At 40.6% G+C, this 27,313-nt stretch overlaps 1 protein-coding gene across 3 annotated transcripts in view; it reads left to right on the forward strand.

Moving 5' to 3' along the window:
- Nucleotides 1–26,722, forward strand: part of LOC109030012 (trypsin-1) — a 42,745-nt gene extending 16,023 nt beyond the window's left edge. For 2 of the 3 annotated variants that reach the window (XM_072295914.1, XM_072295912.1), the window contains exons 2-7: nt 5,085–5,205; nt 14,952–15,114; nt 21,536–21,744; nt 22,837–23,036; nt 24,191–24,248; nt 24,984–26,722. In XM_072295914.1, coding sequence (XP_072152015.1) covers nt 5,085–5,205; nt 14,952–15,114; nt 21,536–21,744; nt 22,837–23,036; nt 24,191–24,248; nt 24,984–25,105 — 873 coding nt within the window. In that variant the 3' untranslated portion in view covers nt 25,106–26,722. The remainder of the gene's footprint in view (nt 1–5,084; nt 5,206–14,951; nt 15,115–21,535; nt 21,745–22,836; nt 23,037–24,190; nt 24,249–24,983) is intronic. The other variant, XM_072295913.1, reaches the window with a different exon arrangement.
- Nucleotides 26,723–27,313: the final 591 nt, after the last annotated feature.

Consider the following 27,313-nt stretch of genomic DNA (forward strand, 5'->3'; position numbering starts at 1 on the left):
TTATAGATGGAGGGTTCTTGTCCATACAGAGATAGGTTTACGGAACTTAACTTTCGCGCCAAGTTCCGTGAACTTTCGCTAGTAGTGTTGACGTTGACAGGGCTTTCGCAAGAAATGTGACCAACACGGGTCTTACACGCCTCTCCCCCTCCGACACGTGTACTTGATGGTTTTTATTGATGTTTCAAAACGAACGAGAAGCGGGCGGCAAAATACAGGCGGCCCATGGGCGGCAAGTAGGTAAATCCGGCCCTGCCTAAAGCCCAATTCACACTATCAAACTTTTCATCCGACCTACTCTTAATTGAACGGAAAGTTTGATGGAAAGTTGAACGCAAAATAATTCAATTCAATTACCCTCCATTCAACTTTCCGACATAATTGAACAAAAAGTTGGATGAAAATTTGAACGAAAAATTGAATATGACGTCACATTCAAGTTTCCGTTGAATTTTTCATGAAATTGTCGTTGTCTCCTGTCGACAAGTTGCATTCAAGAGTTGAATGAGAAGTTTGATAGCGTGAATTGGGCTTTATTCGGTTCATAAATTTTGTCGAATTTTGAGACAAACTTGATTTTGAAAATTCTGTCATCACTGCTCTCTTCGGTAACACGGCAGATTTTCGTGGCTAATCGACAAATACTTTTCAAGTTCCGAAATTGGTAATATTGCAATTTTCCACGCAGCCTTTTTCCTTAAGGATATTTTCCGCACGTGTGACCAAGTTGTAGGGGGATTTATTTTTGCGCGTGGACGGAGGAGGGGGGGGGGCAAAGTGGTGATCGCCTCACGTACGTAAATCTTTCTCTTGGAAATGTTTATAGCGCGCCTTTACTCAGACTCGTGACTCGAACTTTATCGGATACTCTATTCGGAGCCGTTTAGGCGAGAAAGTCCTTCAGAGTGAGTTGCCGTCCTTTCATACCTTCTTCTCAGTCAGTCTGTCACGGGAAAAAAAGTGTTAAGGGTTATCCCCTAAAATTGTGGTATACCACAACTTGTTGGATGATACAGACGTTTCTAATTAATTGTGGTAGAACCGCAACTCAAATTAGTATAGTCTCATCTTGATTCTTACATTTACTTTATATGGAAAAAATATGTCAGACTATCTTCTGCGGCAGTCTAAAAGTGCGTAAACGTATTTGGTGTGTACTCTACTAGCTCTAGAGTCGCATAACTAGACACCAATCGAGGTACGGCTGATACTTATCCATAATGTAGGTGATGCCTGCTAAGCTACCTCTTCAGGCGCACTGAAAAAAAAGTTACGGACTATATAGACAAATCGTCCGTTCCGGGCTCAGAAGACGAAACTTCCGGGTGTTGAAACTGTAGCTTCGACTGCTCCGGGTGCTACGCCCGGAACTTTCGGCCTCTGAGCCCGGAACACGGACGTTATGTCTATATAGCCCGTATGTGTGTACCGTCTCCACGGCCGGAGTTTTGTTTCAGTGCATCAGGGCGGTTGCGACGGTAAATGTTCACCTATGCAAATCGCAAAGCCTGCATTTTATCCTCGGAATCATCATCAAAGATTCTTTGAATCTTGGTTTTTTCTGTATGCTTGGTCTATGGGTTTCTCCGGGGCCGACTCAGGGAACCCCGCGCGATGCACACGTGCGAGAGGGAAAGGTAGCCACCCAACTTGAGGCGATCCGCGCCAAGATCCAATCGCCCGGCCCGGCGATTGGAATGCCGCACCGGGCGCTGCTGCGCCGGACGCAAGAGGACGAGAGAAGGCTGGATGAGGCTTCTTGGATTCCGCGAGCCCAGTAAACCGCCGACGCCGCCGTCGCGAAAGAAAACTTTCGATTTTCGTCCACGGCCACCGTCATGGGACGCGGCTGGAGCGGTCAGATCTTTTCCTCCTCCCCACGTTTGCCCCCCCCCCCCCATTCGGATCCAGCGACGATGCTCTTCCGGATCAAAAAATCTGCCGGTGACCTTGGACGCGGCGCCTGCGCTGACCACTTTCTCCGGCGCCGCGCCGGCCGCGACCAACGTAACTTGCGAAATAGTGTCCCCCGTGGTTCGAGAAAAACCCTCGCTACAGTCCTGCGGGCTGATGGTTGAAATGTATAGACAAAGCTATAGACATATAGAAGGCAAAAGGGATATGAAGGTATCTTATTGGTGGAGGCAGGTGGTTGCAATGGACAGCGGAAGGGGGGGGGGACACCCTAAAGTTAAAGACGGACCCGGAGGAGGAGGACCGACATAAGTGGATTCAAGGGGGAGGGATGGGGGTGTAGCCCCTCACCCCGTTTCACCCAAAAAAAGAGGAAGGAAAAGGGAAGGACGCTTATATTTCATGTTTATTCATAACGAAATTGACTGAATGCATGGGAAAAATCCAAGATCAGTGATGCAGTTTATGGTGGTTACGGTTCATCAATGACGTCAAAGGTCTAAGAAGAGGGGGGTCTGATACTGCATGAAAAATCCATCATAAGGGCGGGGAGTAGAGGAAAGGGGACCTAAAATGGCCCGGGAAGGGTCAATAAATTATAAAAAAAGTTCCCGGCGTTATTTAAGGATGGTTTCAAGAAACGATTAAAACGGGAGAAATGTTAACAGACGTTGAGATATCGAACAAATTTTGTTAAAATAATGGTTCTACTTTTAATTTTTGGAAAAAAAGATCCATTACGCCTATAAGTACATTTCAACTGTTTTATCCTCCAAAATATATTTCGAAAACTTTCATCTAAATCCCAACATACCCGAACGCGAAACATTGATTCGATTAGTCAAAAATATCGTTTAAATCGTTAAAAAAAAAAAAAAAAAATATCGTTAAAAGTGCGCTCGGGCACTTAACACTTTAAAGCATAGATTTAACAAAAGAGAATTATAACGGAGAATACCATGACTGTGCTTCTAGGCGTCTTGGATCCATTCTTTGTCCACACGATGGCAATACAGAAAATGTGATTTAACCGTTTTGACCGTTTTGACCGTTTTGGCCGTTTTGACCGTTTTGACCGTTTTGGTCGTTTTGACCGTTTTGATCGTTTCGACCGTTTCGACCGTTTCGACCGTTTTGATCGTTTCGACCGTTTCGACCGTTTTGACCGTTTCGACCGTTTCGACCGTTTCGACCGTTTTGACCGTTTCGACCGTTTCGACCGTCTTGACAGCTTTGACCGTTTGGACCGTTTTGGCCGTTTGGACCGTTTTGATAGTTTTGACCGTTTTGGCCGTTTGGACCGTTTTGGCCGTTTGGACCGTTTTGGCCGTTTGGACCGTTTGGACCGTTTTGGCCGTTTGGACCGTTTTGACCGTTTTGACCGTTTTGACCGTTTTGACCGTTTTGACCGTTTTGACCGTTTTGACCGTTTTGACCGTTTTGACCGTTTTGACCGTTTTGACTGTTTTGACAGTTCTGACAGTTTTGACCGTTTTAATCATTTACGCCCTTCGTACACGGACTTTATGTCCACTTTTTTTTTACGTCCACAGTCTTTTCGTCCACAATTTTTACGTCCACAGTTCTAAAGCCTACACTATTGTTAAGTCCATTACTTAAACGTCCACTTAGTTAAGTCCACAAATGTAAAGTCCACTAAAATCAAATTCAAACGTTATATATTAGTCCGTGTGTAAAATTATATTGACAATATCGAAATGAGAAAATTAAGAGAGAATAAGGTGTTGTTATCGTAACTCATATTTTAAATGAAATGTTAATTTCTTGTTTTGATTCATCTTTTCAAATTGTCTTTGGTAAATACTTGGTTTCATTTTTATCCTTGAAATTTCCGATACAAAATATGCCTTAAATGCACATTCTTTTTTTTTTAATGAAATTGATTACTTCATTTTAAAAACATTTACATTTTTAATACGTGGTAAATATTTGTAAAACCTTTTCCAAGCAATGGCATCGATATGAATCTCAATGAGCCGTAGTTGTGATGAAAGAAACTATACAAAAATTAATAAAAGAGGAAAAAAACTAAAAGAAGAACGCAATTTTTTGTTTTTAACTTATTTGTGCATCGACCTTCTTGAGTCAAATACGTCCAATTTTGAGCGTTTAGTTGCTCTTACACCACGCTGCAGCACAGTAAAAGCCCAAATGATAAAAGAATAAATTTGGATGCTTTGGAAAACATTAAATTTGACACGGAACTACTCTTATATTTACAAAAAACACATCATATTTTCCAGTAGTACATATTTCTTTTTCATTAGTTTAAAGGGAATAATCAATGCAGAGAGTGCAAACATTTCAAAATCATGAGTTGAAAAACGCTGACTCCGCGAGTTTAAATATTAGAGCCCAACACAGAGCGGAGCGGCGTGTTAGCAGTGCAGAACGTGCACTGGCGCCTACAAACCTAACGGGATACTTCACGCATTGCGCAACGCGTGAAGTATCCCGTTAGGTTTGTAGGCGCCTATGCGCGTGTCACGCTGGTTGCCTGCCGCGCCGCAACGCTTTAAGCAACTATTTCGCGTCAGAGGCGTTGCACAGTATCCTAAAAGATTGAAGGCGCACGAAATAACTAGTTAAAGAAGACTTTCAATTTTGACAGCATCTGTTACTAAAAAAATGTTTAATTTGGCATTGGAGCGTTTCCTAGGCTCCCGCTTCGGTTTTCATCTTATCATATCCGTAAAGTGTACACATGAACATATTATGTTTTTATCTGCTCTTAGAGTCTGTTCTCTTTCATGACTTGATTCATGAATGAAATGTTTTTAAGAATGAAGGTAGTAGTAGTATGCATTTATTTTTGAGGTGTTTCCTGTCATTTAAATGAGAAGAAAAAAATGTGGACATAACATGTCCACAATTTGGATAATTTTGGACTTATTCATGGTTGGACATTAAATCATGTGGACTTAATATAGACTGAGCTTATTAGTTTAGTGGACATAAATAGCGGTGGACATTTATTTAATGGACGAAAGGCAGGTGGACATAAAGTCCTGGAAGCACGCCCTTAGTTCAGTTTCGAACATTATTTTGAGCAGTCCGGGCAGAGACTGCCCGGTGCTGACTCTGGTAGCATCGTATTGAGCTTTTCTGACTGTTGAATCTTAACCTCATTTCACCTTATTTCATTTCAGATGCCAGCAGAGGCTCACAACCACCGCAACGGCACAGAAAGACTATTGTTTGATGAGCTATTTGGAGTTCAGAGTGTGTCAGAGGACAACGAAAAAGATACAATCAGCAACTGTTCATGCAGTAAGTTTCTTCGTTAACTTTTTTTAACATTCAAATGTTGATTTTCTTTTAACAAGGTGGACAGTTAGGGAATCTTTACACTAAATATCAAAAGTGTGGGGATCAGGGTCCAAAGAGCCCCAACCAAGCTTTTATTACTTTTTTATTTTATTTTTGTTCGTTCATTTTTTTCATTTTTCCAACCCGTGGCTCAGGGGATCCGATTATCCTCAGTTTTTCATTGGCGCTACTTCCTAATCACAACGGATAATCGAGACTTTACCGTACTGTCATCGCCATCCGCTACTAGGCCACGTGCGCACCAGGCGCCACGTAACTGCTCAACATCGTTGCCGCCGCAGTGGAAAATTATCCGATTTTCTCACGGAGGGCAGTGTAATTTGACACATATTCTACTTGAAAAACGGCAACGTTGGATGTAGATCAACGGATTCGGAAGCCGTGCTACAGAATATCCTGAGGTTTTTCCGCAGACGCGAGCCGGTCTCTGCCCAATTGAATGGCGTACGTCCGCAACGGAACTCCAATTATTTGCTACAATCAACCGAATCAATTTCACTTTTTACGAGCTCCTGATCCTCTTCTCACTTGACATCATACAAGCCATGTTGCCAGATGAGAGTGATATGTCGGAGTGGACTTCCAGACTGGCAGAGCATATTCTTATCGAGTGGGAAATGAGTCCGAGGCAAACTTTTCCTTGTGCATGAAGAGAGGGAATCTAAACTCGTAAAAACCAGTGTGATATTCCTCTTATACCCCATCAGAGAGGCCTCTGGGGGTGACGAGACCCTCATATTCGGATTCCTTGGGGTCAATTACACATGGGAACATCTTGCACAGTGCTCCTATTCCATGTCCGTCAAAAGTTCCGGCATTCGGAACTTTTTAGTTCCAATTTCTCCCTCTCCGTGGCCGTCAAAAGTGAAGGTTCTTTCAAAAGTTCCGAGAAAGTTCCGGAAAATGCAAAAGATCTGGAATATATCTGGAATTTCAAAAGTTCCGGGAAAAATTCAGGAAAATCTCGAAAGTTCCGAAATTCGGTACTAGTTCCGGGAGATGGGAGCACTGATTCTTGCATTTTTTGGAAGGGGGATCTGTCTCTCACCTGTATAGGGATCAGTAATTCGAACACGGATGGGCCGATTTTGGATCTCTCGGTGTTGATTTAAGTTAACATTTTCCGTGCTTACTGATTTCGATCAAAATTTTGACGCAAATCACGACTTTTGAAGTGGAGAACCCCCTTTAACCTTCCTAAGAGGGCTCCGGGATCATGAAATTCGGATTCTTGGGGGTCGATTCTCTACCGTTCCCGTGGTTCTGGACTTTGCCCGACCTATAATAGCCTAGAAAAAAATCTGTCACGGTAAGTTTGGGCCACTCTGCATATGATTTACATTGTGACGAAGCAAATTCCGTCGAAGCTTGAAATAAAAAATCAGAGGAAGAAAAATATTGATAAACTTTTAAGGAAATTCGAACTTTCCCGCTCTCAGTGCGCATTCACCGGATCGTGAGCTACACGGAAAAAAAAATTGCTGATTCAACAATTCAATTGCTAAAAACCGTGAGTGCAATGTTTCAACGCAGATTTTACAACAAAAAAATGCTACTTCAACCACACTGTAAACTAATTTAACCACGGGGTGGTTAAAGTAGGGTCATTCCACGTCAAGTGTACCAGGCTCGGAACCCGACCCCCTCCGATTTGGCTGAAAATTGGTATACGGGGTCTTTACATAATTATAAGAAACTAATTTGAAGGGTTTTCCCATCTGACGCCCCGTTCGCGAGATATCGACCCCCAAAGATGGGGTGAATTTTAGCGATATTCAAAAACGCCCGTTTTAGCGATTCTCATTTTCTCGACTTCCCTCTCTTTGACTCTCCATAGCGAGACTCTGTATCAATCCATCATACTTTGAAAGAGTGTTTCTAGACCAGTTTTTCATGTAGATTCTGAATATGCCATCGAAATTTAGCTAAAAATTATTCTAATGGCCGTAATTTAGGGTTTTTTAAAATTTACGATTTTTTCGCCATTCAATGTTCAAACTGAAAACTCGAAAAAACTGTCTCTCAGATTTTCGATTTTTTATTTTTTACTTCAAGCTTAGGATGTATACTTTCGGATCATATACTTTTTTCAATGGAACTCGGACGGTTAAGGGCCTAAAAAAATTCAAATAGGCCAAAAAAGGTCAAAAATGGTAAAAAAAGACGAATTTTTACATGTAAATCCAAATCTTTCGATAGTAAACTCTTCAATTATCGATATTTTTTCCCTTTCTACCCTCTAATATGTATAAAATCAGACTAGCAAAGCTTCCCATACATTCACCGATCGATTAACGGCCTGAGGGAAACCGGAAACCGACCAAATATCCTCGAAATTTACGCAAAAAGGCGATTTTTCACATCGTAACCGATGCATACCATGGATTGTAACTGCAATTTCTAATTTTCTCTACCTATTCCAACCTTAAGGTATATACTTTCGAGTAATAAACACTTACTAACGTGCATCGATGGGGCACGGGTCTAAACGGAAATTAAAACCGGCCGGAAATGCTCAAAAATGACGGCGAAAAACGATTTATTACACGGGAACCGATGCATCTCCTGAATAGTCACTGAAGTTTTAATTTTTTCTCTTTACTTCAACCTTATGGTGTAATCTTTCGAGTACTTAACACTAATAAAAGTGCATCGATGTGTTACGGAGCTAAACGGAAATGGAAACCGGCCGAAAATGCTCAAAAAGGCGGGGTTTCCCACGGTAATCCGAGCATCTCATGAATAGTCACTGCAGTTTTAATTTTTTTTCTCTTCTTCGAACTCAAGGTGTACTTTTGAAAAGCTTACATTACACATTATCCATTTATTGGTAAAATATCTAAAAAAAAAATCGAATTAGAAATAAACCGAAAATTCAAAAAAAAAAGGCGATAAATGACGTTGAATAACTGAAGTTGATTTGAATCGATGATATGATTTAAAGGAGCCGATGCTTGCATCATAAAAATCGCCGATTATAAACTTGACGGTGGAAAAATATGATGCACTTCATCGATCTTTTGGAGGACCTTTCTAAAGGTAAAGGCAGCCCGACACTCGTTTCAAAAAAGTTAGAAGCCAAGATAACTAGCTAAGAATTACACCCCTACGGCTTCTGAATAGAGGCGATGAAGAACGGCTAGCCCTAACTTTTTTTTTTTCTCACGTGGAGGAGGTTGAGGGGAATCCGTCGGCGGACGATGTCCAATGAGGGACCAAGTGTGCCTTAGACTTCGACTTGACGGTGGAAAAATATGATGCACTTCATCGATCTTTTGGAGGACCTTTCTAAAGGTAAAGGCAGCCTGACACTCCTTTAGATTGATATAATCCACTCCGTAGATTGATATTTCACTTCCTCTAATCTTTTCTCTCTTGAGCTATAAGAAAGAGAAGGTGACTGAGAGTAACTGCCCCAGGGGTCGGCCTCTTCGTTCTCTTTTGATTGAGCTCAGTGGTCAAGTACGGCCTCCAGTGATGCGGTCAGGTCAAGTCAAGACCTTTTGTTCCTCTTTCTTTTCTGAAACTCTGGTTTTTATGGTTTTACTAGCCGTTCTGGACTTGCTTTGCGCGTCCGTCACGGCCAGCCAAGGGGCTGCGCCCCCTTGACCCCTGAGCACTCGCTACGCGAGTGACATTCGGCTCGCTCCGCGAGCTATTTTTCTCATGATTGGGCATTTGAGCACTAAGATGTATACATTTTGGAGACTCTGGAGGCAAAGATGATTTCGTCACAGAACCTTGTTGCCGGAGCGTGCCATCGTTTGCACATGAATAGATGTGTGGAGATGAAGCGATGATGGGGATCGATCATTTCTTCACAAACGCGTTTGATTGGGACGTCATATCCCATCGGGTGGCGGAAAAAGACAATCCATGCATCTCCTTCCGCGATTTGACTTGCTGAAGTAGCAAAAGTTCATCTTTACCTCTTAAGAAGATTATCGGTGGCGTAGGGGTCTAAAAACTGCTCAACGATACTATAGTTCGAGTTCCTTTTTTCTTATACTTTCATCGCATATAAATTTCTCTGATGTTTTTGTTTTATTCTCTCTGATTGCATATTAGTAATCATATCCTCATTTCATTTCCTTTCCCTTCCCTTTTTCCCTCTCTGTAGGATCTGTGTCCATTTACAATTATTATTTTAAAATAGCTTTCCCCTGGTATACAATTGATGCTTCAAACGGAATCAATTGTTTTAATGACATTTCCGGCTAAATCATGGGTTTTCCCAGGAAGGCAGCCTCTCGTCCCCCCCGGACTCTACTGTTGCCAGATAAGTTGTTTTTTTTGTAAACACTTTTCCCAATTCAAATCCATGTAAAATATTCACATTTATCGCACAATCTGGCAACCTCTCGAGTGAAAAAGTAAAAAAAGGTAGAATCGCTGAAAGTCTGAATACTTCGAAGTTTATATTAATTATGGTTTTGTTCCTTGCTCTATTTCATTTGTATCCTCGCTTTTTCTTTGGTTTAAATCCGCTGTTAAAATTTGGGATTCTGAGTTTTCCAGCAAATAAATTATACGGGTGTACGGAAAGGCAGCGTGATGTCTCACCCTTTTTCAAATTTTAGCATTTACTTTTTTGCAATATTTATTGTCAATATTAATGAACGATATTTTCTACCTGCCCGTAAATCAGGTCCAAGTCAAACCTCCAGTTCTTATTCGAACTATCTTCCTCATTTTATTGTAACTATTGCTGGAATTCTCAGTCAAGTCGAAGTCTAAGGCACACTTGGTCCCTCATTGGACATCGTCCGCCGACGGATTCCCCTCAACCTCCTCCACGTGAGAAAAAAAAAAAGTTAGGGCTAGCCGTTCTTCATCGCCTCTATTCAGAAGCCGTAGGGGTGTAATTCTTAGCTAGTTATCTTGGCTTCTAACTTTTTTGAAACGAGTGTCGGGCTGCCTTTACCTTTAGAAAGGTCCTCCAAAAGATCGATGAAGTGCATCATATTTTTCCACCGTCAAGTTTATAATCGGCGATTTTTATGATGCAAGCATCGGCTCCTTTAAATCATATCATCGATTCAAATCAACTTCAGTTATTCAACGTCATTTATCGCCTTTTTTTTTTTGAATTTTCGGTTTATTTCTAATTCGATTTTTTTTTTAGATATTTTACCAATAAATGGATAATGTGTAATGTAAGCTTTTCAAAAGTACACCTTGAGTTCGAAGAAGAGAAAAAAAATTAAAACTGCAGTGACTATTCATGAGATGCTCGGATTACCGTGGGAAACCCCGCCTTTTTGAGCATTTTCGGCCGGTTTCCATTTCCGTTTAGCTCCGTAACACATCGATGCACTTTTATTAGTGTTAAGTACTCGAAAGATTACACCATAAGGTTGAAGTAAAGAGAAAAAATTAAAACTTCAGTGACTATTCAGGAGATGCATCGGTTCCCGTGTAATAAATCGTTTTTCGCCGTCATTTTTGAGCATTTCCGGCCGGTTTTAATTTCCGTTTAGACCCGTGCCCCATCGATGCACGTTAGTAAGTGTTTATTACTCGAAAGTATATACCTTAAGGTTGGAATAGGTAGAGAAAATTAGAAATTGCAGTTACAATCCATGGTATGCATCGGTTACGATGTGAAAAATCGCCTTTTTGCGTAAATTTCGAGGATATTTGGTCGGTTTCCGGTTTCCCTCAGGCCGTTAATCGATCGGTGAATGTATGGGAAGCTTTGCTAGTCTGATTTTATACATATTAGAGGGTAGAAAGGGAAAAAATATCGATAATTGAAGAGTTTACTATCGAAAGATTTGGATTTACATGTAAAAATTCGTCTTTTTTTACCATTTTTGACCTTTTTTGGCCTATTTGAATTTTTTTAGGCCCTTAACCGTCCGAGTTCCATTGAAAAAAGTATATGATCCGAAAGTATACATCCTAAGCTTGAAGTAAAAAATAAAAAATCGAAAATCTGAGAGACAGTTTTTTCGAGTTTTCAGTTTGAACATTGAATGGCGAAAAAATCGTAAATTTTAAAAAACCCTAAATTACGGCCATTAGAATAATTTTTAGCTAAATTTCGATGGCATATTCAGAATCTACATGAAAAACTGGTCTAGAAACACTCTTTCAAAGTATGATGGATTGATACAGAGTCTCGCTATGGAGAGTCAAAGAGAGGGAAGTCGAGAAAATGAGAATCGCTAAAACGGGCGTTTTTGAATATCGCTAAAATTCACCCCATCTTTGGGGGTCGATATCTCGCGAACGGGGCGTCAGATGGGAAAACCCTTCAAATTAGTTTCTTATAATTATGTAAAGACCCCGTATACCAATTTTCAGCCAAATCGGAGGGGGTCGGGTTCCGAGCCTGGTACACTTGACGTGGAATGACCCAGTAGCATTTTTTTGTTGTAAAATCTGCGTTGAAACATTGCACTCACTGTTTTTAGCAATTGAATTGTTGAATCAGCAATTTTTTTTCCGTGTATTTTTCATTTTCAATGCTGAAAAATAAGGGTTGTTCCATTCCATTCATAGGACCTGATTCATATATTAAAAACAGGGAAATTACCGTCAAGGTGCTTTCCACCCAACTCATGGCCACGCGCCAAAAAACACTTCCGACAAGAACGCGAAGAAAGTGATTTGATTACGGTCCAACCGCTTTTACATGCAATCACAAGGGTTCTTTCAGGTGCCAAAAAAAGGACGTAACATTCGTTCTTACGACAAGTTCCACGCGAACCATTCAACTGGCTTTTAAATGGTTATTTAAGCGTTTTATGTAGAATCTTCGATTGAGGGGTATCCGTCCAGGTCATAAAGAATTCAATCGACCCTTGAGCACATTCTGCGGATGCATTCTAGGTTTCGCTGCGATGTTCAAGAATAAAACTGATCCAATACACCTGAAAGAATTTCCCAGCTGTCGGAAACTTTCAACGACCTAAATGCAATGTTTCGAATTGCGAAGTTTCACAGTGCTTTTTGACCATGTAATGGGAAGAATCCTGAAGGTAGAGAAGTAAAACTTGAAATAATCATATTTAAATGTTCACACATTTTATCGTGTCTCATTTGTGGCAAAGAAAAAGATACAGTTCGAAGATTCCAAGGAATATTTATCGAAACAGCGGAATGACTATCATAACTAATCGGGCCAAATGCGGGGTAAATTATCTACAGGAAAAAAGTGTTTGGGGTGATCCCCTAAAATTGTGGTACTCTCCCATTTTTTTCGATGTTAGGGGCATTTTCCGTTAATTGTGGCAGTACCAAGCTCCCTAATCAAGTTGGGTCCACCTCTTATTTCCGTGTTCCCAATACTAATTTATATTTAAAGGCACTTGATACCTAACGTTGTTCTCCGCGTTCAACTTTTGCCCGCCAATCGAGTAAATTGGGAACATTATCAGTGCAGGTCTCTAAAATAATATATTGTTTCCGAATCAGAGAGCGACACAGACATGACAATCCTCTCCCCATGGAGGATTGTAGGTGCTCTTGGGGGGGGGGGGGTAAGGTGGGAATTATCTTGAGAAGTCAAGGCATGGTCTGTGTCAGTCATTGCATCGAGTTGAAATTCTCACGTCTGTGCGTGACTTGGCCGCGTTATGCTTGAATTGAGCCGAAACATCGAATCCAGTCTAAGCGCGGAAGACGAATAGATGAATTGTCACTTACATATTCAACGCACCGTTTCATATTTGCAGTAATCAAACAAATCTTATCGCTCCGTGTTGACAAATGGTGATGAACGCTTGAGCTCTAAAATTTCACGGTGCCAATTTTCCAAGCCTTGGATCAATGTTCGCAACGCTAGTTTCACACGCAGAGCCAGAAAATCCGTCGGCTTTAACGGAAATTTCAATGAATCTTCGAATGAATATTTTTCGAATCATAGTTGTCTTGAGGCAATCAGGGCAGGTCTTTTGCACACAATTGATATGGCTACCTGCATAGGCGAACCCAAAGGGGAGGGCGTAGGCCATATAGGGACCGTACATTCTACATTGGAATGTACATTGGTACATTGGTGATTATTTATGGCGAAATTGACTCAACTGCATATTAGATACTTAAACAAGTTCAAAAATATTTTGAGGGAAGTCCCCCGGACCCGTTCGAAGTGTCTGGATCCGCCTATGCCTATAGACTTTCAGATAATACAGAATATACTCCTTGACTTAGCACAGTTCGTGCAGAGGAGAGAACATTTGAGGGACCTGGGGGACAAGGCGCATAAGGGCAGTTTTTGAAAAAATTGGTATATTCATGAATACTCAACTAAAACTAAACAGAGCGAAATTGCCTCTATTTTGCGTATTAATTACGCGCCTTCGGAGTGTATTTCACACCTTCTTCACATCACTCGGGTTTTTTGGGGGCAGAGTGGGCCCCAGAATTTATTTCCCTCCAAATCTAAGATCCCAAACAGTATGCTCGAAGAAAACTTTTGTTGATGAATAAAAAATTTTTTCTTAGGGTGTTTGAACTAGTCTCAATAAGTCTCGGCGTGGTCCAAAAGTAACTTTCCAGATCACGAAATTACCACACAAGGATCTGGCAACAGGCGTTCGGGTTGGTCCTTGCCGAATCTCGACGGCGATGAAGCCCCTCCCAGCCGGGACGTGGTTCCCAAGCACTAACGAAATTAGGCTCATTTGCAGGATACATGCATGTGCATTACTTAATTTTTCCCGCGATAAGTCCATGACATAGCTGCCAACCGCAGCGCAAAATTGTAATATCCATTGCGATCACGATCGATGAAGGCAAGACGTTGGCAACCTGGCGCAAGTGAGCAGTTCCATGCGCCGTAAACTTAACGAATATCCGGAGTGGAACTTAGAATATCCCAATACTGGTTAAAATCGGATCAATATTCCGAGACATTCTGTCTGTGAGGTTTCATATTAGAGTCTCTCTGTGATTCGAGTTGAGAGTTGATTCGAGTTTTCCGTGTCATTGAAGAGGGCAGCAGTAAGTCCGAGAATGAAGTTTCGAGAAATTTTACCTAATGCTGTTGAAGTGGAAGTTTTTCCTATATGAATCCTCCAAATTTCGGAATTCCGATTGCGCCGGCCAGATTGGTCTAGCGGTCAGCGCGTCTGACTCTAGACCAATAGATCCCGGGTTCGAATTCCGGCGGTGGCAACAAATTTCCACGGAGCTGACGAGTGGATTTACAGAAACAGATTCTACTCGACTTTAATCCGTTCAAATTAAAATCCGGAGCATGGATGTGCCAAAATCCGCCTGATGTCCACTGACAATAAAAAAAGCTCTATGTTAAAAGACATAGATACGGATTTTTATAGAGCGACCCGAGACAATGGTACCAGTAGAATGGTAACAGTTGGTTCAATAGTAACAATGATAACAGTTTTCCCCCTTGTTTTTCTACTGTTAAAAAACTCATATCTATAGATGGCTGTAGATCCCTAAGTTACTAAAATAGAACAAGCATTGGAGCCAAATAACTTTGCGGAAAAAAAGAAGGGGGAAAAAAAGTTCCGAGAAAGTCCCCAAAAATGTAAAAAATCCGGAACCTTTTGGGAAGTTCAAAAATTCCGGGAAAAATTCAGGAAAATCTCAAAAGTTCCGAAATTCAGAACTAGTTCTGGGAAATGGGGGCACTGATTTACAGAACTCGGGACTCATCTTTCAGAGCTTTTTCTTGTCTAGTGATACATGTGTGCTTTTTATAATTTCAGATTGCGGTCAGGTGAACCAAGAGATCCGGATCGTGGGTGGACGACCGACCGGAGTGAACCGGTACCCGTGGCTCGCGCGCCTCGTCTACGATGGTCAGTTCCACTGCGGCGCGTCACTCATCAACGGCGACTACGTCCTCACCGCTGCCCATTGTGTTCGTAGGTAAAATTTCCCTCCTGCTCTCCCCTTTCAAATATTTTCAAACAACCAATTGAATGCAGGCTGCTAGCACTTAGATTCGATTACAACTTTTAAAAACCAAAAAATGGACGAAAAAACTCGCTTAACGTTACATAAACAAGGTGAACTATACACGCAAAAAAAAAGCGCACGGCGTCATTCCTCCCGCGGTTGTCATTTTCCAGATGACCTGCTCGGCAATGCTACAAGTGTAGGTAACCGAGCCACTTGCTAAGGCAACTATGCTACGCGCATAGGTGTATCCTGGCATTAACGGCCTGGCAAAGCGGAGAGAATTTTCGGGATTTGAAGGCGCGCCAAGCCAAGGTCGTGCTATTGAAGCTCTTCACCGATAAAACCTTCACTTTGTCGATTCAAAGTATCGCGATTAGACGAGTCCACATTCATGCTGCTTACGAATTTTCGGCGATTGATAACTGCATGTGACACTTAGATTGCTTTTCTTATGTCGATTGTTTTTAATTTAAAAACTGCGACACAGAACCAAAGCTATTTTGGGTCCCGCGTGGAGTTGGGAAAAAGGGTTGTCCCACCTGTGTCAAATTATTTCTTCGATATCCAGTACTTTTCTTCAAATGAGAGGCTCTGAAAAGTGCACTTACACCAAAGAGAAAACAAGAGCCGTGATACGAATTGCGGAGCTTTTACGAGTCGTCTCTGATTGGCTGACTTTTCCCGCCAATTTTACGATCCGCCAGGGGTCCTTTTGGAAAATAACACGGGGCCCCTTTTTTTTCGAAAATATCTCGAAAACAAGGAAAAATCTTATATATGCGTCGGAGATTTCAGGAATGAACTCTCCAGCTTTTCCCAAAGAGATTGATGGGTAATACATGACACTTTTTTCTCGAACACACCAAACAGCTCGACCTGCAGTTCCGCAATGTGTAGTACGGCTCATGTTTTCTCTTTGATTCCTGCGCAGACTATGAGGTTTTGAGTGCATGTAAGACTGGGTCAGTTGCGCTAGTCTCAGAATTGTGTTTTCGTGCTTGATTCTTGTAGATTAGCTAACAATATTAAGATCTGTGCAAACCCCAACTTTCTACGTTCAATATTAACCGAGGTATCGCCATTTGAAAAGTCGGGTTTTGACGTCATCCACCACGGTAAAGACACCCTTGGTGTCTTCCACCTTGATTCTATCAGTCAGGGAGACACACATTAGCACTGGTTACTCTTCGTGGAACGCGGATGAAATCAAGGCAGAAGAAACCAAGTGTGTCAGTACCGCGGTGGATGACGTCGAAAACTCAATTTTTCAAAAGGCGATATCTGAAATAATACTGAAAGTAGAAAGTTGGGGTTTGGATGGATCTTAATATTTTTAGCTAATCTACAAGAATCAAGCACCAAAACACAATTCTGAGACCAGCGCAACTGACCCAGTCTTACATGCACTCAAAACCTCATAATCTGCGCAGGAATCAAAGAGAAAATAAGAGCCGTACTACACATTGCGGAATTGCAGGTCGAGCTGTTTGGTGCGTTCGAGAAAAAAGTGTCATGTATTACCCATCAATCTCTTTGGGAAAATCTTGAGCGTTCATTTCTGAAATCTCCGACGCATATAAGATTTTTCCTTGTTTTCGAGATATTTTCGAAAAAAAGGGCCCCGTGTTATTTTCCACAAGGGCCCCTGGCGGATCGGAAAATTGGCGGGAAAAGTCAGCCAATCAGAGACGACTTGTAAAGACTCCGCAGTTCGTATCACGGCTCTTGTTTTCTCTTTGGTGCGAATGCACTTTTAAGAGCCTCTCATTCGAAGAAAAGCGCGACTCACCCCTTCTCCAATGTACTCATCATAATATTTGAACCATTTTCCAAAAGAGACAACTTTTTTTTCTCGAGGAAAAGTTTGTAACGGACCGATTTCCACGAGGATTAGCAACATGGTTCAGGGGTGGAAGGCTCTCGGCGGAGTAAATGCACTATGGGAGCGGAACGAACTACGGCTCCTTGGAAACATAAATCGGAGCTAACAATGGAAATTGTAGCCGAAAACGGGAGCGAGGACGGTAGCCTTAAATCGTCTGAAACTGAGCTTGTGCAGACGATTAGATGCTTAATATTGAAATACATGGCGCGGGCCCCGCGACCCCCCTTCCCCGACGCCGAACACGATGCAAACCGCATGTTTACATAAATTATGCCCAATTCAGACCCTTCTCCTCACTTTTTCAACATGTTTTATCGGTCTCTTCATCACTCTCCTCCGTTCGCATCCCAATTCTTTTGATTATCCCATATTTCGGCCCGGAAGTTTTTTCTTCTTAATGCTTTTATTTTTAACATTTTATTGTTTTTTTTATCGGTTTTTTTTACAAGAAACATTCTCTCTATTAATGGAATGCATGGAAATCAATCATCAGGGATCATGTATCAGGTGTTACTCCTTTAACTTGTGGTTCCACCTCAATTTACTGGATGATATGGACATTTTAAATTAATTTTGGTACTACCGCAACTCAAGTTGGGGTACTGGCGCAACATTTTGGTTTAACCTAACTTATTAGTGTATTGCCACAATTAATTGGATATGCCCAAGTTTTAGGAAAGTTTTAGATGTGCATTTTCCTTTGGTCCTTCCTTTAAACACGTTTATTTATTTTTTTTTAGGGGGAGGGGTGAAAAAGATTTAGTATAAAAATTACTCAAAATTTATCTTTCTTTCAAATGGATGTATTTCTGTCAAGCGGAGCTATGTGCATTATGACATGACCCCTTTTATGTCTATATTCTCATGGGTCTCAGGGCTCATGTCTTAATTAACATAGTTCCGTTTGACAGAAATACGTTCAAATGGACCATGCAGTCTTCGATTTTTGAATTTTTCAGGTCCTATTCGGTGCACGACGTTTGCGCACACTTTTCGTACCGATAACGTTTGCGCACAAAATTCCGAATTTTCATTTGCGCACAGTTTTACCGATAACGTTTGCGCACACTGCACTATGTGGCAACGCTGCATTATACGGAGCATATTTATACGCACGCATTGTTTAAAACCGAACAGAGGGGGCGAGTAAACGAGTGATGAAACAGAAGTGAGTGAGTTTGAGAGTGTGTGTGAGGTGCTTATTTCCACATGAATTATGTAAAAAATAGTTAAATTAATTGAATAAATAGTATTGGCTATACTTACAGATTTTTGGTTTTACTTTCGCCGGAAGAAAATGCCATCGTCAGAGTCGTCTGAACTGGAGCCAATAGTATTCTCAGGATGGCTGGTGGGTGGTTCATGAAAGGAAATACTCTCGCCGGAAGAAAATGCCATCGTCAGAGTCGTCTGAACTGGAGCCAATAGTATTCTCAGGATGGCTGGTGGGTGGTTCATGAAAGGAAATTTCTTCGTCCAGATCGTCTTCATTGAAGGAGTCTGAACTGGAGCCAATAGTATTCTCAGGATGGCTGGTGGGTGGTTCATGAAAGGAAATTTCTTCGTCCAGATCGTCTTCATTGAAGGAGTCTGAACTGGAGCCAATAGTATTCTCAGGATGGCTGGTGGGTGGTTCATGAAAGGAAATTTCTTCGTCCAGATCGTCTTCATTGAAGGAGTCTGAACTGGAGCCAATAGTATTCTCAGGATGGCTGGTGGGTGGTTCATGAAAGGAAATTTCTTCGTCCAGATCGTCTTCATTGAAGGAGTCATTTTCAGCTCCCGAGTCATTTTTTGAGTCTGATGCATCTTGCTTCGCATATTTCACATCACGGATCATTTCAAGGAACTCCATTATATCGAGGTCTTTACTTTGAAAAGCACTGGTCAGTACAATAACTTCATCATCTTTCGTTTGTTGAGCCTTGCGTTTATTGAACAACTCGCCATTCCGTACGGATTTTATTTTTAAAGAAACAATAGTCTGGGCCTTAAAAACTTGGTCAGTTGCTTCGTACACACTTGGATGGTGGTAATAAAACTCGCCTTGAAGTTTACTATTGAAGCCCTCAACCCCATTAGTCGTTGTGCAAGAATCTTGTGTAAGAGGGCTGGCCCACAGATGAGGGGGGAACATCTTCGAGTTTATGTAATTTTTTCGAATGTAAGCAACAAATGCAGAGGCGCCACTTACATGAGGAGTAGCACTGGCCAACTGCTCAAATGCAGCAGGGACATCATTGGCGGGCAGATAAGACAAAGAGAAGAATAGCTGTAACCATGATTGAATCTCTAACTGCTCTCAGAGTTTTCTCAACTTTTCTCTTCAGACTGGTTCTTATAAGCTGCAGCTCGATTTCTTTATCACTTGGTGGAGCATGTTGCGGTCTGTGTTCCTTGTTGGTCGTTTCAAGCAAAGTAGTCATCGGTACATCTGTTTTGATCGTAGCCCGGCACTCTTTTTTCGAACACCGCCAATGTATATTTTTTTTTTTAACGCGAAATTGTCGGAATTTATAGCCTTCGACTAGTATCATTGGTTTGCCTTTATTGCTTCTCATTATCTGAAAGCCCGTATCAGAACTCATTTTATTAAATTTTAACTGAAATACACTCACACACACTTGCGAATAAAGGAATAAAAACGGTTTAAAATATGCTGTCAAACAACTCACGATTATTAAAAACGATTATTATCATTAAAACTGTTTAAAACTCGAGCTAAAACACGTTAAAAAGTTGCACATTAAAACAATTTAAAATTCGGCACTGTGTTGACAGCAACGGTCCGCAGGTTACTGAGTTACTCCTTTCCAGACACACCTCTTCCTCCTTTTGTCGTGGACCTTCCTTATCACAACACGATAATGCACCTCGCCGACAATAACAAACCCGGGCCCGGTGTCCGGGTGATTCGCGTTGCGTAGGTGCAGCGTTGCCACATAGTGCAGTGTGCGCAAACGTTATCGGTAAAACTGTGCGCAAATGAAAATTCGGAATTTTGTGCGCAACCGTTATCGGTACGAAAAGTGTGCGCAAGTGTCGTGCAGCCGTCCTATTACAGTATTTATAAAGTGTAAGTAAACTGTAGGTCATAAAAATCCACTAAGCCAAAAAAGTTACAGTTTTTCGCGGTTCTCTGAAAGTTGGAAAAAAGTGACTCTGTGATCTTTACATTCCACTTATGCAATACATTCAAATTTGAAACGATACTAGGATTAAAGTAAGACATCGATCACTTTCTTTCGGCCAATATGTTCGTCCCGATAAACGCTCATGGAGTCACGTGGAAAAACTCCGCACTGAAGAAAAATGATTTGGCTTGGCGAGGAGCATGCCAAAAGTACGAGAGAATTACGCTTGAAGAAATTTCTGGGCCCGAAAAGAAGACAACGAGAGCATTCTAAGTTTATTCGGCCATTTAATCACAGGGTCCCTTTGCATTTTTCCTCGCTTTATCTCCTCCATCGCATCAAGATGCGGGAGAAAGAAACTCGCATGAATTCAGCGTAATTTTAACCGGCGGCTGTGGTTCATATCGTCGCTCCGGTCATGCGAAGCGCCACTCTCTCGTGAGCTTCCGGAAGCGTGAGGTTGTATAAACGATAGATGTCGTCTCAATGCGTACATTTACGTATATTCAAAGGTCCACTAATACAATGGGAAATGCTAAGAAATATGATTATACATCCCTGTCAGTGGCGTGGCGTGGCGTGCTTTGCGATATATAGATTGATCTGTCATTTGAACCTTTGGAAAAAGATTGAAAAACAGGATGATCGCAACAAACACCTCAATAATAAATTCTTTACCATGCATAGCTCCAAATGAGGAAATATCGATAATCGATCATTCACGCCTCGTCATTGATTCCTGTGCGTCCAAGATTTTAGTGTACACCCAATTTCTTCGAACACTACTAAAGGATTATTACCTTAGATAGTGGTTGCTTGTTAACTCGGATTAAAAATGTATCACTGAAATGACGCTTTATTTTAGAGTGCCACTTCATTTCAAAATACAGAGCCTGTGACCACAAACACTGGAAAAAAAACACATTGGATCTAGAGTCCAAACTCTTGAAAACATTGACAAGAGAAAATACTCTTGATTCAATCAGATTTTTGCTTAAATCAAAAGGAAATCCGCTCAAATTAAGAGGCTTGGTTCTTGATTTAAGCAAAAATCCGATTGAATCAAGAGTATTTTTTCTTGTCGATGTTTTTAAGCGTCTGGACTCTAGATCCAATTTGTTTTTTTTCCCCAGTGCATGAACCGTGTTCGCTCTTCCCAAAATAATCGGCCGAAAGAAATAACTCCAAGGTCTCCAAACGGAACTCTGTGGCTTATTCTTGATTTTCAGGGCTGGGCTAAACTCTCTAATTTTTCCAAGTTTTCAATTAATTTTTAAGAACTTTTCAACGTGTTCTTTTGGTGGGAAAGGCATCTTAAGAGCCCCTTTACCTGACGGTGATTTATAGTTGTATTCGATGGATGTTGCAGGTTGAAGCGGTCGAAAATTCGGGTGATTCTGGGCGACTACGACCAGTATGTGACGACAGAGTCGGAGGCGATCATGCGGGCAGTATCCTCGATTGTGAGGCACAGGCACTTCGATATCAACTCGTACAACCATGACATTGCACTCCTCAAATTGCGCAGGCCTGTCCTATTCTCGAAAAGCATCAAGCCGGCGTGTCTCCCCGGTACAGGTACGTTTTACTTGAGGCATCTTCAGCAGTGGTGAAGCGTGAATGATCGATTAGGTATCGATATTTCTCCGCATTTGAAGCCATGGTAAAGAATCGATTATTAAGGTGTTTGTAACCATGACATAGCACTCCTCAAATTGCGCAGGCCTGTCCTATTCTAGAAAAGTATCAAGCCGGCGTGTCTCCCCGGTACAGGTACGTTTTTTTGAGGCATCTTCAGCAGTGGTGAAGCGTGAATGATCGATTAGGTATCTATATTTCCCCACATTTGAAGATATGGTAAAGAATCGATTATTTAGGCGTTTGTTGCGAACATCCTGTCTATCGATCCTTCTCCATAGTTTTAAATGGCAGATCAATCGATATGTCGCTAAGGTGGTAGGGTCACGTGTTCCAAACTCCTCAGTCTCAAAATAAATTTACTTTGAAGTGGCGAGTTCATCCTGATTTCATCATGATATTATATTATAATGGACCACTAGACAAGGTACGAATTTAAGTAATCTGATACATGTTTCTTAACCAGAATTTCACGTAGAAAACGATTCACACAACGAAAATTACGGAAATTAACTCCTAACGAAGATATTAACGTTTTTATTTCACATTGGTTACGACGAATTTGAACTGCCCGCTCACAAGAAACTCAAAACTCTACGTGAGTCAAATCGCCCACTACAACGGTTTCAGCAAGCATTCTCAATCGAGTAATGTTCATTTCCCATCATGTGTTGTTCAAACTATTAGCAATTTGCTATAACTGAGCCAAAGCGTCAAGATTGAGGTTGCCAGATTTTTATATCGCATAGACTGTCATGATAACGTTTGGCGCGCGATGTGAATCACGTAGAGCATTGAGTTTTCATGAGCGGGTGGTTTGAATTCACGCATTAAGAATCATTAAATATCTTCATAAGGAGTTAATTTCGGTAATTTTCGTTGTGTGCATCGTGTTTTACGTAAAATTTTGGTTAAGAAACATGTATCAGAATGCTGAAATTCGTACCTTATCTAGTGGTCCATTATTTAATTTTTTTGTTTAATTATTCCTCAATATTTAATTATTTTTATTATTTAATTATTTTTTAAAAGCAGATGATGATCCTGCCGGGAAGAAAGGCACAGTGGTGGGCTGGGGTCGAACGTCCGAAGGAGGCATGCTGTCAGCCGTGGCCCAAGAAGTCCAAGTTCCTATTCTAACCAACAACCAATGCAGAGCAACCAAGTACCGACCAACCAGAATCACAACCAATATGCTTTGCGCCGGTGTCGGGAAACAGGATTCTTGTCAGGTGAGCACCGAAGACACGAGTTACTCTTCAAGTTCGCTGATTTAAAACTAAAGAGGCCAAAGATTTTATTCGAAAGGGCTAGTTGCAAACTTCTTCAGGTAAAATGAAGAATTTTGCCGTATGGAAAATGACTCAAAAATCATAATAAGGACATCGGGGAAGTCTGACACTCACTTTATTTCCCAATCTACGCAATGGACCTCTAAATAGGGTATAAATGGAGCCGTAGACACCCTGAGGAATTTAGTTCAAAACTAATTCTCACGGGTGACAGTAGACGAGAATTCATCTGAATATTTGGTTTTGTCCGAGACAACAATTTTTTTGGTGAAAACGAGCATTGAAAGCTGTAAATTTTTTGGCTTTCCCGCCGAATGTCATCAAATTTTACCTGTGAAAAAAGTAACTTTAAGCTTAATTCCTTCGGGTGTATACACAGCCCCATTAGAGCACCACGGAACATGTTTCCTCTTCAAAATTTCAAAAATATCTATTCGAAAAGCTTCAGTTTCCACACCAGTTCATAATGCAGGGCGTGCAATCCTGGTGTAGAATAATTGCAGAAAGTTATGGCCTACTAAGCCGAGAGCCAATAATCTCAAATTAACAAAAGAAAGCTTCATTGCTTCTTGATCGTTGATGATTTACGGAGACATGTATAGCGTGCGGTATTCTATCCAATTGAAGGAATTCCAACCACCACACCGGAACGCTCGCTGAATAAGGTTTCACTGCACGATAGTAATTTTACGCATTTTTATTGACTCTCAAAACAACTGTCGGGACAGTTCATTTACTAGTGAATAAAACCAACGTTTAACCATTTTTCTTTCATGCCAGTTATGAGAGAAAACATAGTGTTTAATTAGTAGGATGATACAGATTATTTCAGCCAATATTACACGACAGAGAAAAATGGCATGCTGCCCGATTAGCCAGGGAGTTCTGATGGCAAGCACAGTAATTATTGATATTTCTGATAATGAAATTGATCATAAAGCAAAGTTTATAAATCTATTTACCAAACCTCATAAATCTATTTTCTCTTCATTGGAAGATGGGAAGACCTTGATTAAAAACTTTGAATAAACATCAATTTATTTTTGGCCATTTCTTTTTTAAAATATTGTATGTCTTAATACATGCATTTCCAGGGTGACAGCGGTGGTCCTTTGATCATAAGCACTGGCGTTGACAAATTTGAACTCGTTGGTGAGTACATAGTTATTATATTTCATGGTAAAAATAGTGGTGTTGACTTTTCCTCACCTAGTAATTTTCCTCGTTGCCTCAGTTGAGCTATACATGATCGATAGGTTGAAACATAACCACTAAACCATTCAATTAACTTTAAATATCTGATTACATTGAGTGAGAGAAGATTTGTGAAGAAAAATTTCTGTCTTTTATTTAGATTAGCAAACCCCCGCATCCTAACTTAGAAAAAAAACCGTCGACAAGAAAAAGAGACAGGTAACATGTCGCATCAAAAAAGCGTAGAATTTTATAGAGAAAACTAGAATCGGGGTTGTTTCCCCAGAATATTATACGCTCTCAAAAATAAGCATGTCAAACATCGAGAGATCGATAAATCGATTGATATTCAATATAGCAAGGACATGTGTATGTTTTATCTTCTTTACTTCTACTCTCGGGCTCTCCCATTTGTTTTCACCTCTTCTCCATCTGCCTCCTTGTTTCCTCCTTTTCCCCCTTTTCTCCTTTCCCCTTATCTCGAGTTTTCATCTTCATTTCACTCATTTACCCCCCTTTTACCCATACCCTCCATTTCCCCTATTTTCCTAAATTTTACTGCCTTGTACTAATGTACTTTCTTTCTCCTCTTTTCCTACTATTTACCTCCTTCTTTCCCCATTTCTTCTTTCTTCTCTTTTTGACCCTATGACAGATGTTGACCTGACTGACGTCATTATGTTCGCCTTACAGGTATCGTCTCTTGGGGAGTGGGCTGTGGCCGACCCGGATATCCCGGTGTCTACACCCGTGTGAGTCGCTACATGGACTGGATACAGAGGAACATGCATGACACCTGCTTCTGCGTCAGTTGACATTTCTCCCACCTCCGCCCTCCACCGCGCATCGGTGCCAACGTGACGTCAGACAAAGGAGTCAAACCACAAGGCTCCCTCCACATGAACGAACTTTCAACGAACTAGCCGGAAAGTTCGGGATTTCCTCATTCCCCATGCTTTTACCTTGCTTTACATAGAAATCATGCCGAAAAGTTCGTCCTGTGAATGGAGCCTAACTCATGCGCGTCCAGCCATAGGTATAGCTGACGGCTTTTGACTTCAGGATTGCAGAGCGTTTTAAAAATGTGTACCGGCTCTGTAAAAATACCTACATATCGTTGCTCAACATTTCACTGAGGAAAATATATGATCAAAAGTATCAAATAAGTGGAGTTTTATATGAAATCTTAAGCAGTAGCAACAATAAAAACACACTAAAATACAAAAAACAAATGGGTAAACAAGGCTAGAGGAGACATAAAACAACCAGGACGTTTCTGTTTATTGTTGTTGGACGTTTATTATTGTCTGCATTCGGGCTATTGTGTCTTTCGCTCTCTTATCACTTGATCAGTAGTAGTCATTACCAATAATAGTGGTATTTTTCATCATTAAGTGATGATTTTTCTTTTACGTTGATAATTTTACCATCACGTCGGTGAACTGCTAACATCTTTTCATAGCAAAAATACCACCATTTTGGTTATAAGGTGTAATAATAATTCATAAGGTGGTTCAATACTTTCATAAGTGGTTATAATTCTTGTTGGACGCCACTGATCGAATAACTTTGACCATAGTTTTTTTCTCAGCGAATATTTTGTATCATTGATGTCAAAAACTAGAGCACGCAGATACTAAAATATAGGGATCTCTATGATTTTAAGCCACACTAATCTCCGCGCTTGATACATTTTTTAAAATTTAATAAGTAATTTTAGAATCGAGTAACCGGCTAGTTGTGCCACTTTCCTCTACTCTCTCTCGTCTGATACGAACAATTCTACACAAGAAATAAATGAAGGGTATTGAGAGTGCTGAAGGTAAAACAGAGGAAGCGGAGGAGTAAATTAAATGCCAAAATGAAGAAATATTCACACGATTACACACATGTATGAGAGAGAAGTATGGATCAAAGGCCCCTTAAAATGATAACTTTAAATTGAAAGAAGTTACCGGATAGTGTCTTGTCACAGTTTGATTATTGGTTTAAGCCAAAAGGACCAAGTTTTGACTTTTATATACATCTTTTGAAGTGAAAAAATGTGGTCTTTGTTAACAGCTAAAGCAGTTCAGCGAATCGAATATGCCAGCATCATTTTTGATGTTTGAAGTCATCTGCTTATATATTTCAGGAAGTTATCAGAACCATATACCTATACGAGAATTTTTAGGAATTTTGTAATCGGTGTAAATATTTTCATCAATAAGCGTGCCTTACCGTGTCTCAAGATGCAGATAAGTTTAAATTACTCAAATAGAAAGCTAACGCAGTTGATGTACAGTTGAGGTTAATCATTCGTTGCTATGCAAGTTTTGTTATATCTATGATTTCGATAAATGTTTTGTATGATTTCTGTTTTTTTATGTTATCTCTAAGAGAGAAAATATTTGAAAATAAAAGAAATGCCCCCTGAAAATTATTGTCTTTCTTTTTATTTTAATTTTTTGATCAATAATAGATTACTGGTCAACGCTGTAAAGCTTTTTTTTTATCATTATTTTTCTTTTTTTTAAGAAAAATTCCATATACTAAGTCATGTATAGTATGAACCTGCACCGGTACAATATAATCTCAAAATGAAAGTAAATAACAACGAGTAATTCGATAATAGTAAATGCTTATACATACGCAGGCAACATATGTTTTAACTGAACACGATCGTGTCTAACTTTGATGCTCATTTTATAGCTAACGATAAAATGAATTAAGTGGCCGTTATCATTTGAAGCATTTAACTTGTCGCAGATACAGCGTTAACCATGCAATTTGCCTCACTTTATAACACTTCTCACGTCATTTCATATATCTAATACTTACTTCAAATGGAAAGGAATCTTCAATGTCTGAAGCTATAACTTGGCGCATTATGAATATTTCAGACCGATTTCTTCGAATTTTGCAGGTCAATCCTCAATGAAATGGACACTTACTGTAAAAAGCAATATTTGGAATATGAATTATCTACTTTGTTATAGAGTTCCGTTTTTTCAGAGTTCCATCTGACAAATTTACTTAAAATG

Source organism: Bemisia tabaci, chromosome 2 (assembly GCF_918797505.1).
Source record: "Bemisia tabaci chromosome 2, PGI_BMITA_v3".
Classification (NCBI taxonomy): Eukaryota; Metazoa; Arthropoda; class Insecta; order Hemiptera; family Aleyrodidae; genus Bemisia; species Bemisia tabaci.